We start from the raw sequence: 18307 nt of genomic DNA on the forward strand, positions 1-18307 counted from the left end.
TTGTTAGATAAAGAAGATATGGTTGTATTAGGACAAGAGAAGGAACTCCTTACTTTCGCTTCTTTAGAACCTAGTTCCATAAACTAGAAAATATATAGCGATGTAGGCTTGATCATGCATGTTGATCAACAAATCTGTTCGAGTGTTAGAACAATACTATCTAAATGTTTAATTTTCATTTTTCCTATATGTAATATTGTAATGCCCTTATGACATATAAACACTAGCAAAGTGACTCTGCATATTTCTTGTATATCGCTTAGGGAAAAATGCAAAATCGGGTTTATGTGGTTTTAAAATGCTCTAAAAGTTCTTCATGCTAAGCAAAAATAACAAATTAGTCTCCACTATCAAATTCTGTCAAAAAAACTTGATGGATTGTTATGTGCATGCTAGCTGACGTGTCATGCACCATGAAGAGTCAGCTAGCTGACGTGTCTTCTGGGTATCTGGCAGGAAGATAGTAGAAGATTCTAGAAGAAGAAGAAGGAATTTGTTATTCCATTTCCTTATTTGTATTTCTTTTCTGTATTGCTTGTAACCGATTACAGCTATGCATTTCTGTTGGAATATATCTCAACAGAATTGCCTACTTAAAGAAGGCTGTAGTGAGTAGTAGGGTAAGAAAAAGAATATTGAGTTAAAGTGTAATATGGAGAGCCAGGCCTCTCGAAGAGCCCGTATCTTGTATTTACTTCTTTCGTTTATTGAATTTATCTTCACTTTCTCTTGAAATCCCTTTTTTTTTTTTTTTTTTTTTTTTTTTTTTTTTTTTTTCTTTTTAATCCAATTGAGCCCTTACAATTGGTATCAGAGCGTCACCGATCTTCTCCTTTTCACCTCCCTTGCCCACCAAATTTTTTTTTTTTTTTTTTTTTCTCTCGTTCTCCTCTCTTTTTCGATTATCATGGCTGATGGTACTCGGATTTCCCAGCTTCAAGAATCCATCAAGGAGTTTAATGAGTTTCAATCCCAGCAACAGAATGTTAACGCTCACCAGCAGACCTTCAACGCAATGTTGGAGCAGAAACTCAACAACTTCACCGACCTTCTTCATGCAGTTCTTCAGCCCCAAAATGCTCCAATTCCGGAAAGGCCAGTGGAGGGTCGAGATAGAGGTCATCTGCCTCCTTTTGGCCAAGACAGGCAGGATCGTTTTTATAGAGGTCCTGAAAGGCGTGATGAACAGGAGGATCTTCGCCGTTTTTATCAAGACGACCGTGAGGACCGAGACGATAGGGAAGAACGGCGTGAGGGTCGGGAGGATCGTCGCCGTTTTAATCAAGATCGGCATGATGACAGAGAAGATCGTTGGTATCAGGAGGATGAAGTGGCTGATAATCCTCGGGGTGACCGGCATGTGCACCACCGGCCATTACGCTTAGACTTTCCTCGTTTCGACGGCAAGAATCCAGCCGCATGGACATACAAGGTAACTTAGTTTTTTGATTACTATCAAACACCCCTCTACCAGCGAGTCCGCATGGCCTCTTTCCATATGGAGGGCAAGGCCCTCGTGTGGTTCCAAGATGCCGATGAAGATGGTCAATTCCCAACGTGGGATGATTTTATACAAGCTTTGCTGGTCCGATTTGGGCCGGCTTACGACGACCCTATGGAATCTTTGGTGAAATTGCGTCAGTCATCAACTGTGGCTGAAAATACGGCCCGGTTCGAATCTCTTTCCAACCGACTTAGGGGTCTCTCGGATAAGTACAAACTGAGTTGCTTTCTCAGTGGACTCAAGGACGAGATTCGTCTTCCCTTGCAGATGCTTTCCCCACGGAATTTAGTAGCTGCATTTGGCCTTGCCAAATTACAGGAGGAATATCTGATTAGTGGCCCGAAATCTCTCAAGTCCCAAAGTGTTTCTTCTTACAGCAGGCAGTCTTCTTGGAGTCAACAATCGGAGTCCCTTCCTCCAACTGGTGACTCTTCCACCACTTTTTCCCCTCGCTCTAATTCAGGCGTTCATATACAACGCCTATCCCCTGCTCAAATGCGCGATCGCCGTGACAAAGGCCTTTGCTACAATTGTGACGACAAATGGACCCCTGCACACAAGTGTAAGTCTCTTAACCTGTATTTGTTACATGGCCATGACATATTCCATGGAGAAGGGGGTGATGATCCTTCAGTGGCATTGGTTGAGCCGGTTGAACTGGTTACCGAGCCCATAATTCAGGAGGTTCTTGAACCAGATATTTCTCTCCATGTCATTTCTGGTTCAGTGTCTCCTAACACTATGAGGCTCGAAGGGTTGATTCGTGCTCACCGGATAGTCATCCTCATTGACTCCGGTAGCACCCATAACGTCATTGATTCAAAGACTTTTCAGAAATATTCCTTGGGTGCTATTCATCCCTTGCAATTGCCTGTTCGGGTGGCTAATGGTGATACTCTGTTGTGTTCTGGAAAATATAATTCTGTTGCTATTACGGTCCAGGGAACTACTATTGAGTCAGAGTTTTATCTCTTACCCTTGGGCGACTGTGACGTCGTGTTGGGGTTGCTTGGCTTCGTACTTTGGGTCCCATCATCTGGGATTTCACTTTGATGACCATGCATTATACTATTCACTCTCACACTACGACCCTCACGGATTTCCATCCAACTGAGCTGCCATTAACGGATGCGGTTCCTTTACTCCGTTCCACAGTCCCGGCTACTAAGGGTTTTGCGGATGCCTTGTTCCGCCAGCATAAAGATTCCATGGACACTAAGGAGCTATCCCTTTCTTTGATCTCCTTTCCTACTCCTTCATGGAAACCGGACTTAAGGATCTCTTATGCTCACGACATGGACACTGCCTCTTTGTTAGCTAATCTCCTAGAGGGCTCTCCTACTTCACGTTTTTCACTGCAGCAGGGCCTGCTTTTCAAACAGGACCGTTTGTGGATTGTGACGGCCTCCCCTTTTCACGCCCAGCCTCTAAAATACCTACGGTCCAACCCCAAATCGGGTACTTATGGCATGCCCCAGACCATCATCTCTGCCCCCGATTCTCTGTTCACCAGCACCTTTCACTCCTCTACCGGGTTCACTTCCTTTGCGACAGTTTACGGCTCTATTCATCCTTCATTACTTTCTTATGTGCTGGTTACTCCCACCGACTTGGCGTTAGATTCTCAGCTCCGGCATGGGACCTCCATTATTAACCTTCTTAAGGCACATTTGCTACAGGCCAAGCATCGCATGCACCTCCAGGCTAACAACCACAGAACGGTGCGGGGATTCCAGATTGGTGACTGGATTTCTCTCCACCTCTAGCCATCCAACCAGAATTTGGTTGCCATACCAAACTCTCAGAGTTTGTCTTCTGAATTTTTTTGGTCCCTTCAAGATATTGCAGCAGCTTGGCTTGGTGGCTCATACATTGGACCTCCTTCCCTCCTTCCAGCTTCAACCGGTTTTTCCTGTCTCCTGTTTGCAGCTTACATGGGCCACCCGCACCGCGCCTATGTCTACCCTTTCCCAATTAATCTTTATGGCAAAATTCAACCAAAACCGGCCGAGGTGCTGTTCCACCGTCTGGTTAACCCGCGTGTTCGTGCTGTCACTAAGGTATTGCTGCATTGGCAAGGAGCTTTGGCAGACGAAGCTTCTTGGGAGCTCCAGACATTGCAGAATCGTTACCCTCACCTTGTGGGCAAGGTGCTTCGAAGAGGGGGCATCTGTTATGTACGTGCATGCTAGCTGACGTGTCATGCACCGTGAAGAGTCAGCTAGCTGACGTGTCTTCTGGGTATCTGGCAGGAAGATAGTAGAAGATTCTAGAAGAAGAAGGAACTTGTTATTCCATTTCCTTATTTGTATTTCTTTTCTGTATTGCTTGTAACCGATTACAGCTATGCATTTCTGTTGGAATATATCTCAACAGAATTGCGTACTTAAAAAGGCTGTAGTGAGTAGTAGGGTAAGAAAAAGAATATTGAGCTAAAGTGTAACCGGGGGAGCTAGGGCCTCTCGAAGAGCCCGTATCTTGTATTCCTTTCTTTCGTTTATTGAATTTATCTTCACTTTCTCTTGAAATCCCTTTGTTTTTCCTTTTTAATCCAATTGAACCCTTACATGGATTATGTTAGTGTGTCATATTAGATCTAATGAAATTACAACACGCGTCACTTATAATAAAAAAATAATAATATATATAATATTAAAATATATATATCAAAAACTAAATATATAAAACTTTTAAAGGAGACGGTAACAATTTTTTATAATTTAGGAAATATATTATATAATTTGAAGTGAACACTACCATTGGCCATAGGCATAAAATATTTTTTTTTTGTCATCCCACGAATTTCTCACCTAAAACCAAGCGTCAAAGACGCAATTTTATATTTTAATCTCAAAATTATACTAATAAACTTAGCAAGTCTTTATTAATAATATCTTTGGTCCTCCTAAAGACTTGCATGTTGGGCGTCTAGTAGAAAAAGAAGAGACTTTTTGTGTCCATTTTTATGATGACATCGAAAACTTCCGCTATCAACCAAGCGGGCGGCTCAACAACATTAGTTGACTTGGACAGTCTTTCTTAATATTGTTTAATTTGTTTGGCATCCCTGCGAATATTTTAATCTTTTTGAAATTGTACTAATCAACTTAATTATAATAAACAATAAATTACAACTTACCCAAGTCTATTTTACACAAAATAAAAAAATGAAAATAAAAATAAAAAACTTACCCAAGTCTTTTTAAACACTTTTTCGCCTCCTAATTAAATTTTTTTTGGGCACCCAGAGGAAACAGAAAGACTTCCTTTTTTCAGTACTTGCAATGACTTCGACAACTTTTCTATCGACCAACAGCGAATTGTTTGGCCTCCACAAAATTTGTTATTTTCTTTTTATATTTTTTTTTAATATAAGAAATAAATGTTACATACACTCCGACAATTTTTGTTAAAATTTAAACAGAAGTTCAAAATAACGAGTTATTTGTCATTTACGCTTATTACGAAAGTTTTAAGCAATTCTTTAAACTCTATGGAGCTGCAAATAGGTGCAATATTCAAATAAACTGATTTTGCATTTTTTTTTTTCCTATAAATTAAAAAAAAATAAAGAAAAAGAAAAGAAAAAAGAGATGAATTTAAACTTAAAGAGTAAAATGAAAATGAAGCACAAATAAATGGTTCTATTTAAAAAATAAAAAAATAAAAAATCTTTAACATTAGATTATTTTAAATTTCCCTTGCCATCAGTCCAGATGGGTCTGATGGTGTTTTACATCGTAATTACAATTGGAGTAATTTCTGTTAGACAATACATGACCACCAACATATGATTTCTTCCCCCACAGAAAGATGACAACTCTTAAGGCAATCTCTATCAGAAACCTTAAGTAACGTTTACCCCCTCGCCAAAGAATCAAAGGCCAGCTTTTGATTGCAATGACGAGAGGATTATCCTAAATAGGCCCGATACACTCACCCATGCAAGTTTCTCCACCAATCTGGTCAATATAATTAGGCAACCGGCCAGATTGGAACATCTCCATCAGCACATGTAGCTATCACACAAGCAGTAATTTTTGTTTAAGAGCCTTACGTGTTACGTGAGGCACGCTTCATAATGGATTAGGTCAAGTTTAAAGTGTACAAGTAAAAACAAAAGTGACGTCCTCCAATACCCTGCTCCGAAGTTTTGAGAAAATTTTAATCATATGACTAATTGTATAAAAAAATTAAAAATTAAAAATTAATTAATTTTTTTTTAAAAAAAAAAAAAAAATCATACAAATGGTGTTATATATATATATACCTGCCCACTCTGCTTAAATGATACACCGGTGTATATTAAATTTGGTTACAGTACTGCCACAGTTAACCGATGATTTGTTGATTGCCACTTGGGTTTTGGAGGTTATATATGCTTGTGGATCACTGAAAAATCCTCAACTCTTTTCAGTGAATCTTGAGGTTACTTGCGCCGCTTGAGAAAAACTTGCTCTTTTTGGCCGGAGTGAGCTTCCTAAATCCCCGTGTAGAAAGGCTGAAATGGAGGTGGAAATTATTTCCCAAGAATACATCAAACCCTCTTCTCCAACGCCCCCTAACCTGAAAACCCACAAGCTCTCCTTCTTGGGCCAGTTCTTTCCTACCATCTATGTTCCCATAATCCTCTTCTATCCCATGAATCAAAGCACGGGTCATTCTGTTGCTGATATCGTTTCTCAAAGATCACAACTGCTAAAGCAATCCCTATCAGAAACCTTAACTCGCTTTTACCCATTTGCTGGAAAAGTCAAAGACACTCTCTCCATCGATTGCAATGACGAGGGGGTTTACTATGCAGAGGCCCGTATAAACTGTCATCTTGTTGAATGCCTCAACCAACCTAACACCGCTTTATTCTACCGATTTCTTCGCGGAGAGGCCCTTGGGAAAGAGCTAACTGCGGGAGATCATGTCGCTATGATACAAGCGAGCACCTTTGCATGCGGCGGTATTGCCATTGGTGTCCTTGTTGCCCACATGATCGCTGATGGAAATGCCTTGAGTGTCTTTCTCAAAGGTTGGGCTACCATGGCTCACGAGGCCGGTGAAGCTGTATTATGTCCTAATTTTGACAGCCCACCAGTTTTTATTCAAAATGATGCATACTCTAAAAAACAGACTTACACTTACACCGCTTTGTTCAATCCCTTCTACAAATCGGGCAGGTTCATTTCAAGGAGAGTTGTGTTCGATGCCTTGGCCATTGCATCACTCAAGGCCAAAGCAACAAGTCCAAGCGTACAAAACCCAACAAGAGTTGAGGTTGTCTCGTCCCTGCTTTGGAAATGCATGATGGCTGCTTTCAAGGCTACTTCTGGTATCCATATGCCAACTTTTATCACCCATGCAGTGAATTTCCGTCAAAGAGCAATTCCACCATTCGCAAAATCTTCCATAGGAAATTTAGCTTGGTCAGCATTCGCATCATGCATAGCTGAGGAGATAGAGTTGTCGGACACAGTCTATAAGCTGAGAGAAGCAATAACAAAAATCGATGGTGATTTTGTGAAAAGCCTATAAGGTGATGAGGGGTTTGCCAAGCACTGTGAGCTTGTGAAGGAAAGGGTTGGGGCATGTGCACGTGCGACAAATTCTAGTGGAATGAATTACATTGCGTTTACGAGTTTGTGTAACTTGGGTCTCTATGAAATTGATTTTGGGTGGGGAAAGCCGACAGGGGTAAGTTCGGTTGGTTCGAGCGGTCATTCGGAGAACGTGTTCTCAAATGTGGTCGTGCTAATGGACACAAGATCCGGCGACGAAATAGAAGCGTGGGTTTTCTCAGATAAAGAAGATATGGTTGTATTAGGACAAGACAAGGAACTCCTTGCTTTTGCTTCCTTGGATCCTAGTCCCATAAACTAGAAAATATATAGCGCTGTAGGCTTGATCATGCATGTTGATCAACAAATCTGTTCAAGTGTTGAACAATATTATCTAAATGTTTAATTTTCCTTTTTCCCATATGTAATATTGTAAATTGTAATGCCTCTATGACATATAAACACTAGCGAAGTGACTCCGGCATATTTCTTGTATATCGTTTAGGGAAAAAATGCAAAATCAGGTCCATGTGCATTTTTAAATGTTCTGAGAGCTTCTTGTGTTATGCAAAAATAACAAATTAATTTTCACTATCAAATTCCATAAAATACTTGATGGATTCTGTTAGTGTGCCACGTCAAATCTAATGAAATTACGACATGTGTCACCTATAAAAGAAAATATGATATATATATATATATATATTAAAAACAAAATATATAAAATTTTTGAGGGAGACATTGATAATTTTTTGTAGTTTGAGGGGTATATTATAAAATTTAGAGTGAATATTGATAACGAGATGGTAGTTTGGAGTGGATCAGATCCTCTACAATTATTTATCCAAATATGATTGTGAGAGATTATTTATAAGACCCATTTGACTGAATAAGTGACTGGATAACCCAATTTTTATTTGATCAGGTGTATCCCATAAGTGGTATCTCACAATCACTTGTCCGAATTTTCTCAAATTTGGACAAATAGTTGTAGAGATCTTAATCCATTTGGAGTGGACATTGATAGTGGCCCATGGACATAAAAATTTTTTTGGCATCCCCACAAATATTTTATTAGAATAATTATTGAGCGTGTTTTTGACCCTTGGTTTAAGGCGAGAGATTCGTGAGGAGGCCAAAAATATGAATTGACTTAGCAAATCTTTCTTTATATTTGTTTTTGTCATCCCCACGGATTTCTCACCTAAAACCAAGCGTCAAAGACAAGCAAATTCATATTTTAATGAGGAATGCTATAGCATCTTCTAATGTTCTCCTAGTGTACATCTTGAATGGCATAGATGTAATTTTTTAATCAAAAAAATTACCTCTATGTCATTTCAGATGTACACCAGGAGAACACCAGAAAATGCTTTAACATTCCTCTATGTTAATTGCTCGATTCCAATCAAAATAATAATAATAAAATAAAATCATATTTTAATCTCAAAATTACACTAATAAACTTAGCAATTCTTTCTTAAATGAAAGAGAGACGTATTGTGTCCATTTTTAATTTTTTATGATGACATCGATAACTACCGCTTTCAACCAAAAAAATAAAAAAATAATAATCTTTTTGAGCCCGCTTTCCAGTCTTTCTTAATATTGTTTGGCATCCCCGCCGATATTTTAATCTTGAAATTGTACTAATCAACTTATGATAAACAGTAAATTACAACTTATACATGTCTACTTTCTTTTTACCCAAGTCTATTTTACACAAAATATATATATATATATATATATATATATATATATATATATATATATATATATATATATATATATATATATATATATATATATATATATATAAACCTTACCCAAGTCTTTAGACCTGTACTATTGCAATAGGAGGTAGCTAGGCATAAAACCAAGGCATCAACCAATCTTTCTTTTTCATTTTATTTTATTTTATTATTATTACTTTTATAGATACTTCATACTTGAAAAGGAGTTACAAAACTAAAGCCATGGCTTAGAATAAAGGGAATATAACATACTGGTACTTACCGAGAAACTAAACGAAGGGAGGATCATTTCCCGCTCGCTATTGGAATTGAGGGAATAAGGGAAGGAGGGGATTCTTTCCATTTTAAATAGAGAGGATTCAAATTCATAAGGGAAGAAGGGGGGTAATGGGAATGTTGTCAGTTTTAACTCTGGTTGCGGCCCAATGTGCCACATAATAGGTACAGAAATTTGCACTTCTATTGATTTTTTGAACTGATCGACCACACTGCCTCTGCTGAGATAGAGTCAATGGTATAATGGATAATTTAAGAGATTCACTAATCTTGCGCAATTTGAGACTATTCTAGAGCTAAGATGACAATTTGAGAGTCTCATTCCAGAATGAATTATTTGATGTTGAGAGAAGAGGCTAGTGACATAGCCAATTTCGCTGCTAATTAAGGTTTCTCCCATATTTGGGTAGACACCTGTTACTGATTTGAGAGTTCATTTTGATAATATGCCCGTAATGATTACGACACACTGTAGCTTGTGCCGAGTAGGTTTATCGAATGGTTGTGTCAAAGTTGATTTTGAACCAAGATGGTGGAGGAGGTTCCATTTGTCATCAACCGGAGCTGGGAATTGGGAAAGCTGTTTCCAAGCTGGAATATGTTCATGAGAAACCTGATTAATATTTCTGGACATTTGTAAGGCATCAAAGGATAGGCCATCATGGTAGGCTCTATTTCGATAAGACCAAATAAGATTACAAGTCACAGCAGCAAAGATTTGAAATTTGTGGTTATCTTCCTTAAGAATTGTGAGGCTTATCCCAGGAGAAAGGATGACTCTTTCATATTTGAGAAAACCAAAGCAGTTCAATCCGGTGGCCAAAAAGAATTGCGCCAACTACACTCCTCACAGAAAGCCAACACTCGTAACTATGCATTGAAGGCATATTATTTGCCCAGAATAAAAAGTTTACAGTTGTAGTTCTATCCTCCGTTGAATTTTGATTTCAATTCTCTTTTATTTTGTTACTCAATATATCACTACTTTTAAGGGAGATGATTTACAGTCAGATGTTGACAGACGGGTGTAAACGAGCGGAGTTATTATTCGTGAACACGAATAAACTCGACTCGATTATTAAATGAGCTATTCGTAAACACGAAATCAAACTCGATTATTAAACAATGCAAACTCGTATAAACTTAGCTCGGCTCGATTAAAACTCGTGAATTCGCTTGTATAAGGATATGAGATGTGTCACGCCCCCATTTTGGGATATAAGGGGAACTCGAACTTGAGCTATAACACATCCCTATAATTTAAAGCATGCACACATTTTCCCAGGAATAGCACGTGGCTATATTTCATTATATGAATATATATATATATATATATATATAGTAGTTCTTTAGTTATTACATCTTATTTTCAGGAATTTCAAAAAAATATGCACAATACAAAAGTTAGGCCAGTCTTTATTGATATATTGCTCTTAGGGGTGGGGCCTATGCCATCCATAAAGCTACAAATAAAGAAACAGTTAAATAAAATATAATTAGATCAAATGCATGTATCATTTATATAGCTTGTAAGTTTTAACCTCCCTTGGCCCAATTCCGCTTTTAACCATGATCGGCGCACGTTTGGCTCGTCCCAAAAGATAATTATGGGCTCATCCTGTTGTCACAAGGGAGAACTGTACCGGGTTGGGAACTTCCCTAGGTGAAGGCCACCCGGCCGATAGCCCACACTTTCGTCCTTCCGTGTGGTTGTCATGCTACCCACATAACACATAACACATATATGATCCGGATCGTCTATGACATGGTACCGCGGGGGTAAAACTGTGTGCACATGTAACATACGCTATGATATCACCAACCTTTGCTCATATGGTGTATATGTAACACATATACTATGATATCATCAACTTTATTCATATGGTGCACATACTTTGGGAACTATGATTTTACCAACTTTATTTATATGGTGCACATGTATCAAATATAAACCAAGTATGATCATATGAGATTTCAATCACATCATATGACAAGAGCATTATTATAATAGTAATATAAAAAGACAAGTAATATTAAAAGAGTTGAAAGAGTTTAGAAAATTCCCGACTTTTTCTTTTAAAAAAAATTCTATTAAAACTTTGCCGAGGTTTTGAGAGAGTGTTTCCCTTACCTAATATTTTCTGAGCAGTATTTTAGCTACCTTCTACCTAAATAAATTGCAAGAAGAAGTTTAGAGAAATATTCTGAGATTTGAAACCTAAAAACTTAAACTAAGATATCCTATAACATGCAACCATAGATCTCCAAATTATACTACCTATCAACATTATCACTTAATAGACTAAATCGTTAACATTTTAGGAATTTCAATAAGAACTCATTCGGCCTAAACAGCATAAAATTCCCCCCAAAAACAGTAATTCCCTTGAATTACCTAATCATTAGTTCAACACTCCATACCCCAAACAAACCAATTTTAGTTAAAATGTCATTATAAAAGCTTTAACATTAAAAAACATATATATATATATATATATATATATATATATATATATATATATATATATATATATATATATATATATATATATATATATATCAGTTAAACATAATAGCTTACCAAATATAAATAATAAAATTTATGTTTAAAAACAAGTTAATACGATAATAACCTTATTTTATTCTTACAAAATTCGGGCAGAATAACGGTATTAGTATCAATAATGCTTAAAATACTTTAAAATATTAGGGCAGCGTAACAGCGCTTTTGTAAAATAGGAACTTTTTACTCGAGCATTATAACGGCACTTTTATAAAATAGTCACATTTTATTCGGACATCACAACGGCGTGATTTATTACTTAAATACGCCACTTGAAATACCATGTTTAAAAACAACAACATGAAAACATTAGAATACTTTTAAACTCATAAAATCATAACCATTTAAAATACTAATGAAATAAATAAACAAAACTTATCAAAGCTAAGGTGATATATTTTGTAAATGTACAAAATGTTTCTTTTTTCTTTATTTTGTCCTTATCTTTTTATTCTTATCTTTTATTTCCTTTGTTATATACCTCTGTTTCTCTTTTCTTTTCTTTTTCTTCCCTGCAGGTGAACCCGAGAGAGACAGAGAGTTCTAAGAGAGGGAGAGGAAGAGAGAAAAGAGAGAGACTTACCACGGATGGAAGGGGAAACTTGCTTGCTGCTGGACCAAGTGGAAACAGAGAAGAGGGCTGGATTAAAAAACAGAGAGAGAGCAGCCGAGAGCTTGCTGCTTTGCTGGACGTGAAATAAAGTAAAAGGAGAGGGTTCTTTTTCTTCTTCTTCTTTTTTTTTTCGGGCTTCTAGTAGGAAGGTAAACAAGGAATGTTTTTCTGCAGCTTTGCTGCTTTTCTTTTCTATTACAGACCGAGAAAAGTGAGAGCAAAGAAGGGTTTTTCTTCTTGCTGATTTTTCTGCAAACTGAGGAATAAAAGAGAGATTTCTGCAGAAAACAGCAACAAAGAAGAGAAGGAAAGGGTCGTCACTTGCTACTATACGTGAGACAAAACCAGAAAAGGAATAGAGGAGTTGCTGTCCGTGAAAGAGCTGCTGTTTTGGGAGAGAAAACAGAGAGTTCCTTTTTTAATTTTCTGCTATTCAACCGAAACACAAAGCGAGGAAGAGTGAGTGATTCTGCAGAAAATATAAATAGAAAACCAGAGAGAGCGAGTCGTTTATTCCTGCTTTCTATGCTACTGGCCGAATGAGAAAGACAGAAAGAGAGAGAGACAGAATTTTCTTTGCTAATTCTGTTACAAGCCGAGAAAGGAGGAGGGGTGAGTTTGTGCTTTGGGGAGCTGGCTTCCTAGTTTTTCTGCTGTAAACTAAAACATACCGAGGGAGGAAGAGAGTGTATTTTCTGCAATTTCGTTGCTGCAAAAACAAAGGAAGCCGAGAGAATTAAGAAGGAGAAGTTGGCGTGAAATGAATGGGGGTGCTCGCCTCCTTTTATATTGTTTTGGACGATTGTGATAGCTTGGTGTTGATCTGATCCAACGGCTTGGAGAGGTTCTTGGGCAGCAAGTTTAGAGGTGAGATGTTTTTTATTTTTTTTTGGTTAAGGGAGCTGTACTTTCTTTTAAACACAAATGGAAGGCTAAGATTGTTGGGGCTAAGCTGATCCACAGTTGGGAGCTGCAACTTGAGCAGCAAGTTGTGATGAAAGGGGGCTGAATCTGGTGGTGACTCATCAAGGAATCTTAGTAATCATTAACCTTATCATATCTCTTATCTATAATTAACTATATATCCTTTGTTTCTAACATAGAGAAAATAACTAGTACTTAACTTCTGACTAGACAATTAATTTCCTATAACCTTCATAACGTCTAAGAGCTGAAAATTAAGGAACTAAGTTCATGGATAGACAAAATCATCAATGGGTAATGATGATTTTGATAAAAATCAAAGGCCTAATAATTAATAATGACATATATGAATTTTCGTCCAAAACAGGGGTGGTATTTTTCGCGGGTGTTCTTGTACCTTTAACGAAGTCCAAAAATTATGAAATTCGGAAAGTAGCTAAAGGACTTCGAGGTAAACGTTCTGGCTTTTGAATCGACAAAAACGGAGTTCGTTTGATCCTATTTTTGTTATTCCAAAGTTTAAGGTTCGTTTGAACTTTTATTAAACTAAAACTATAAACGCTTCTTAATAAATGAATATTTATTTTCATAAATATTCATATTTATTATTTTGCCTTATTATTAAGTTTTAAATCATTGTTTAAGATTTTTTATTTAATATCTTAAAATACGGGGTGTTACAAGATGTGTCAAAAATAAGTTAAAGAAAAGATGTTGGATATGGCATGATTGTGAAAGTAAAGAATTATTTCCTTTTATTAATGGCATGATGTTGCATATGATTGTTGGAATGTGAATGTAATGCATGATGAGAATGTGATAAGAAATGATGATGAAACAAGAATGCAAAACAATGAGTTAAGACTACGAAAACGATAATAAGAGAATAATGCATTTGGGACTATGGACCCCTACATGTGTGGAGTACGGGCTACACAGTGTTGTTAACTTAATAATAATAATATCGGGAGTACGGGCCCCAGTGCTGTAATACAATTGAAGAAGTTAATCGTGGTGAGTACTAGCCCCATCAGCCGTAAACGCAGAGGAGTACGGGCCTCTGGTAAGCCAAAGGGAGTACGAGCCCTTATGTGAGAAAAAAAAAAATATAATGAGAAAGTATGAGAAGAATAAATGAAAGCATTACATATGTTATGTGTCCATATATTGTGAAATAGTTTTCATGAGATAGAGATTGATGCTTATGAATTATTCTTGCTTAGGTGTGCGCATATTGTAAAAGATTAATTTCTCTACAATGTTTACTTTATTAGTTATGGTTTGCTTTGATGAAACATAAAACCTAGTGTAGCTATTATTGTAATCCCATAGTAGAAAAATTAAAAACAGCTTATTGTTTAAAGTTAGTAAGGTTTTATACTGCTGAGGTGGTGGACTCATACTTTCACCTATGCAGACGTGGCCAACACTACGACTATTTAGATATTGTTTGTGTTGCAGGTTTAGGTGTCACGTGCGATAGATTGTGTGCGAGCCTAGACGTTATCGAAGGGAATTCTTTTGTAGTGCTTTGGGAGGCGTAGACTTTGCCAAAGTCAATTCCTCCTCATTTGTAGTAATTTGTATAATGTATTAGCATTGTGAGATGTAATGAATTTGTATAATGATATAGATGCTTTGGTTAGTTTCTTGTATATGTCTATGAGGTCAATTCAAAGGAAAAAATTATTCAAGTTTTCCGTTGCGTTATTTGTTTGAGGTTTTAAAAGTAGCATCTTGTGGTTAATTAATAAAATTTTCACTTTCGACTTGTTATATAAAGTCGGGGCGCTACAATTAAGAAGGGAAAAATACACATATTCTTCTCAAACTATCACTCAATTATCAATGTTTTCCTCAAATGTCTTCAAATGATAGTTCAATCAGTTGGGACCACGCCTCATGATTGAATCCCTCCTCCACCCTCCTGTGTGGACGTACATGTCAAAAAAAAAAAAAAATGTCTTCTTCAAATTACCAAAAAAATGTCAATGTCCATCCTAAGACCAATAAAAATACAAAAATGACCATATTTTTTTTGAATAAGACAAAAATGTCCTAAATTCGGAAAAAAAAGAAGAATTTTTTTTAAAAAAAAAAAAGAAAAAGAAAAAAGAACGATTTCTTTAAATAAAAAAACAAACAAAAAAATTATTGAAAATTATACAACAAACGAAAGAAAAAAAAACCAGTTTTTATTTTTATATATTTATTTTTTGTATAAATTTTAGTTATTTTATATTTTTTAAATATATATATTTTTTTTAGTTTTAATTTTATTTTAATAATTTTATGAATGGTATTTTTGTCATTTGGGGGACACGACATTGGCCACCGTCAATGTTCACTTCAAACTATCATCTCATTGTCAATGTCCACTCCATACTATATAATATATTCTCCCTCAAAACATTTTTCTATTTAGTTTTCAATATATATATATTTTTAAATTTTTTAGTTTTAATATATATATATATATATATATATATATATATATATATATATATATATATATATTATAGATGACACATGTCGTAATTTCATTGGATCTAACGTGGCACACTAACAGAATTCATCAAGTTTATATTTTTTACGGAATTGGATAGTGAAGATTAATTTGTTATTTTTGCATAGCACAAGGAACTCTCAGAACATTTTAAAATATTACATAGGGGTATTGCAATATTACATGCATATAGGAAAAAGGAAAATTAAACATTTAGATAATATTGTTCTAACACTTGAACAGATTTGTTGATCAACATGCATGATCAAGCCTACATCGCAATATATTTTCTAGTTTATGGGACTAGGATCCATGGAAGCGAAAGCAAGGAGTTCCTTGTCTTGTCCTAACACAACCATATCTTCTTTATCTAACGACACCCACGCTTCTATTCCATCACCGGATCTTGTGTCCATTAGCAGAACCAGATTTGAGAACACGGCCTCCGAATTGCCGCTCGAACCAACCGAACTTACCCATATCGGCTTTCCCCACCCAAAATCAATGTCATAGAGACCAAAGTTACACCAACTCGTAAACGCAATGTAATTCATTCCACTAGAACTTGCCGCACTTGCGCATGCCCCAACCATTTCCTTCACAAGCTCACGGTGCTTGGCAAACCCCCCATCACCTTGTAGGCTTTTCACAAAATCACCATCGATTTTTGTTATTGCTTCTCTCAGCTTACGGACTGTGTCCGGCAACTCTATCTCCTCGCCCGTGCATGATGCGAATGCTGACCAAACTAAATTTCCCATTGAAGATTCTACGAATGGTGGAATTGCTCTTCGACGGAAATTCACCGAATGGATGATAAAAGTTGGCATATGGATACCAGAAGTGGCCTTGAAAGCAGCCATCATGCATTTCCAAAGCAGGGCCGAGACAACCTCAACTCTTGTTGGGTTTTGTACGCTTGGGCTTGTTGCTTTGGCCTTGAGTGATGCAATGGCCGAGGCATCAAACACAACTCTCCTTGAAAGGAACCTGCCTGATTTGAAGAAGGGATTGAACAAAGCGGTGTAAGTGTAAGACTCTTCTCTAGAGTGTCCATCGTTTTGAATGAAAGCTGATGGGGCGTCAAAATTAGGACATAATACAGCTTCACGGGCCTTGTGAGCCGTGGTAGCCCAACCTTTGAGAAAGACACTCATGCCAATTCCATCAGCGATCATGTGGGAAAGAAGTACACCAATGGCAATACCGCCGCATGCAAAGGTGCTCGCTTGTATCATAGCAACATGATCTCCCGCGGTTAGCTCTTTCCCAAGGGCCTCTCCTCGAAGAAATTGGTAGAATAAAGCAGTGTTGGGTTGGTTGAGGCATTCAAGAAGATGACAGTTTACTCGGGCCTCTACATAGTAAACCCCCTCGTCATTACAATCGATGGAGATGGTGTCTTTGACTTTTCCAGCAAATGGGTAAAAGTGAGTTAAGGTTTCTGATAGGGATTGCTTTAGCAGTTGTGATCTTTGAGAGACGATATCAGCAACAGAATGGCCCGTGCTTTGATTCATGGGATAGAAGAGGATTACGGGAACATAGGCGGAAGGAATGAACTGGTCCAAGAATGAGAGCTTGTGGGTTTTCAGGTTAGGGGGCGTTGGAGAAGAGGGTTTGATGTATGCTTTGGAAATAATTTCCACCTCCATTTCAGCCTTTCTACACGGAGATTTAGGAAGCTCACTCCGGCAAAAAAGAGCAAGTTTTTCTCAAGCGCCGCAAGTAACCTCAAGATATATTCACAGAAAAGAGTTGAGGATTATTCAGTGATCCACAAGCATATATATATATATACATATATATAACCTCCAAAACCCAAGTGGCCGGCAATCGAACAAGTCATCGATTTTGGCAGTACTGTAACCAAATTTAATATACACCGGCCAATTCGATCCAGCATATGGTTGTGATGAAGTCAATTATGACGGCGTCAACTCTCTTAATATATTACTTAATATATATATTTAGGATATAAATTTTCTACATACAAGTTCTATTATATAGAAAATGCTTACAGTATTACAAATTTTGTTACGATTCCATTATAAACTTACGCGGTATTATCTTAATGCTTACGGTACTATTACAATTCTCTTTAGGAGGACAAAGATAATGTTAAGAAGGAAAAAATACACATATTTTCTTTAAATTATCACTTAATTTTTAGTGTCTTCTTCAAATTATCAATTTTGTCAATATCCCCTTTAAACTACTAAAAAAATGTCAATGTTCCTCATAAGACCATTAAAAAAAATAAAAATGACCATAATTTTTTTTAATAATTTCCTCTCTCTCTGGTCTTGCTCCTCAACATTGAGTTCGCCGGAGTCTCTGGAGTCTGCCGATGGTCTTCCCCTTCTCCTCCGTCGCCAGGAAGAAGGCGCGTGCTTCTCCTACGCGCCAGTACTCTCTTGGATTCAACCGGCGCGTGCAGATTTCGATAGCACCCTCCTCCACTTTCCGCACCAACCCCCGGTGGTTCCGGTCGATTCCGCCGTTCCCTACTGCTAAGAGGCCGTCCTTGGGCGGCGCGTGGCTCTCACGCGCCTCCCGGGAGGGCTCCCACCCTGCCTCCATCAGTCTTGTTGCTGCTGTTTTTGTGTTTATTTGTT

The 18307-nt window shown here is 37.2% G+C and overlaps 1 protein-coding gene, 1 long non-coding RNA gene and 1 pseudogene across 2 annotated transcripts; 1 reads left to right on the forward strand and 2 right to left on the reverse strand.

Annotated features, from left to right (window-relative positions):
• The first annotated feature begins 5821 nt into the window (after positions 1-5821).
• Positions 5822-7548, forward strand: LOC133871188 (stemmadenine O-acetyltransferase-like; annotated as a pseudogene).
• Positions 7549-10472: 2924 nt separating this feature from the next.
• On the reverse strand, positions 10473-13033 carry LOC133870116 (uncharacterized). Its single transcript, XR_009900639.1, has 2 exons — positions 12230-13033; positions 10473-10868 (listed from the first exon to the last, which is right to left on the reverse strand). It is a non-coding gene; the product is annotated as an uncharacterized LOC133870116 (long non-coding RNA).
• Positions 13034-15827: 2794 nt separating this feature from the next.
• On the reverse strand, positions 15828-17466 carry LOC133870149 (stemmadenine O-acetyltransferase-like). Its single transcript, XM_062307207.1, has one exon. It carries the CDS (start codon positions 17342-17344, stop codon positions 15980-15982), a length of 1365 nt encoding a protein of 454 aa, XP_062163191.1. The 5' UTR covers positions 17345-17466; the 3' UTR covers positions 15828-15979.
• Positions 17467-18307: the final 841 nt, after the last annotated feature.

The sequence above is a fragment of the Alnus glutinosa genome, chromosome 6 (assembly GCF_958979055.1).
Source record: "Alnus glutinosa chromosome 6, dhAlnGlut1.1, whole genome shotgun sequence".
Taxonomy (NCBI): Eukaryota; Viridiplantae; Streptophyta; class Magnoliopsida; order Fagales; family Betulaceae; genus Alnus; species Alnus glutinosa.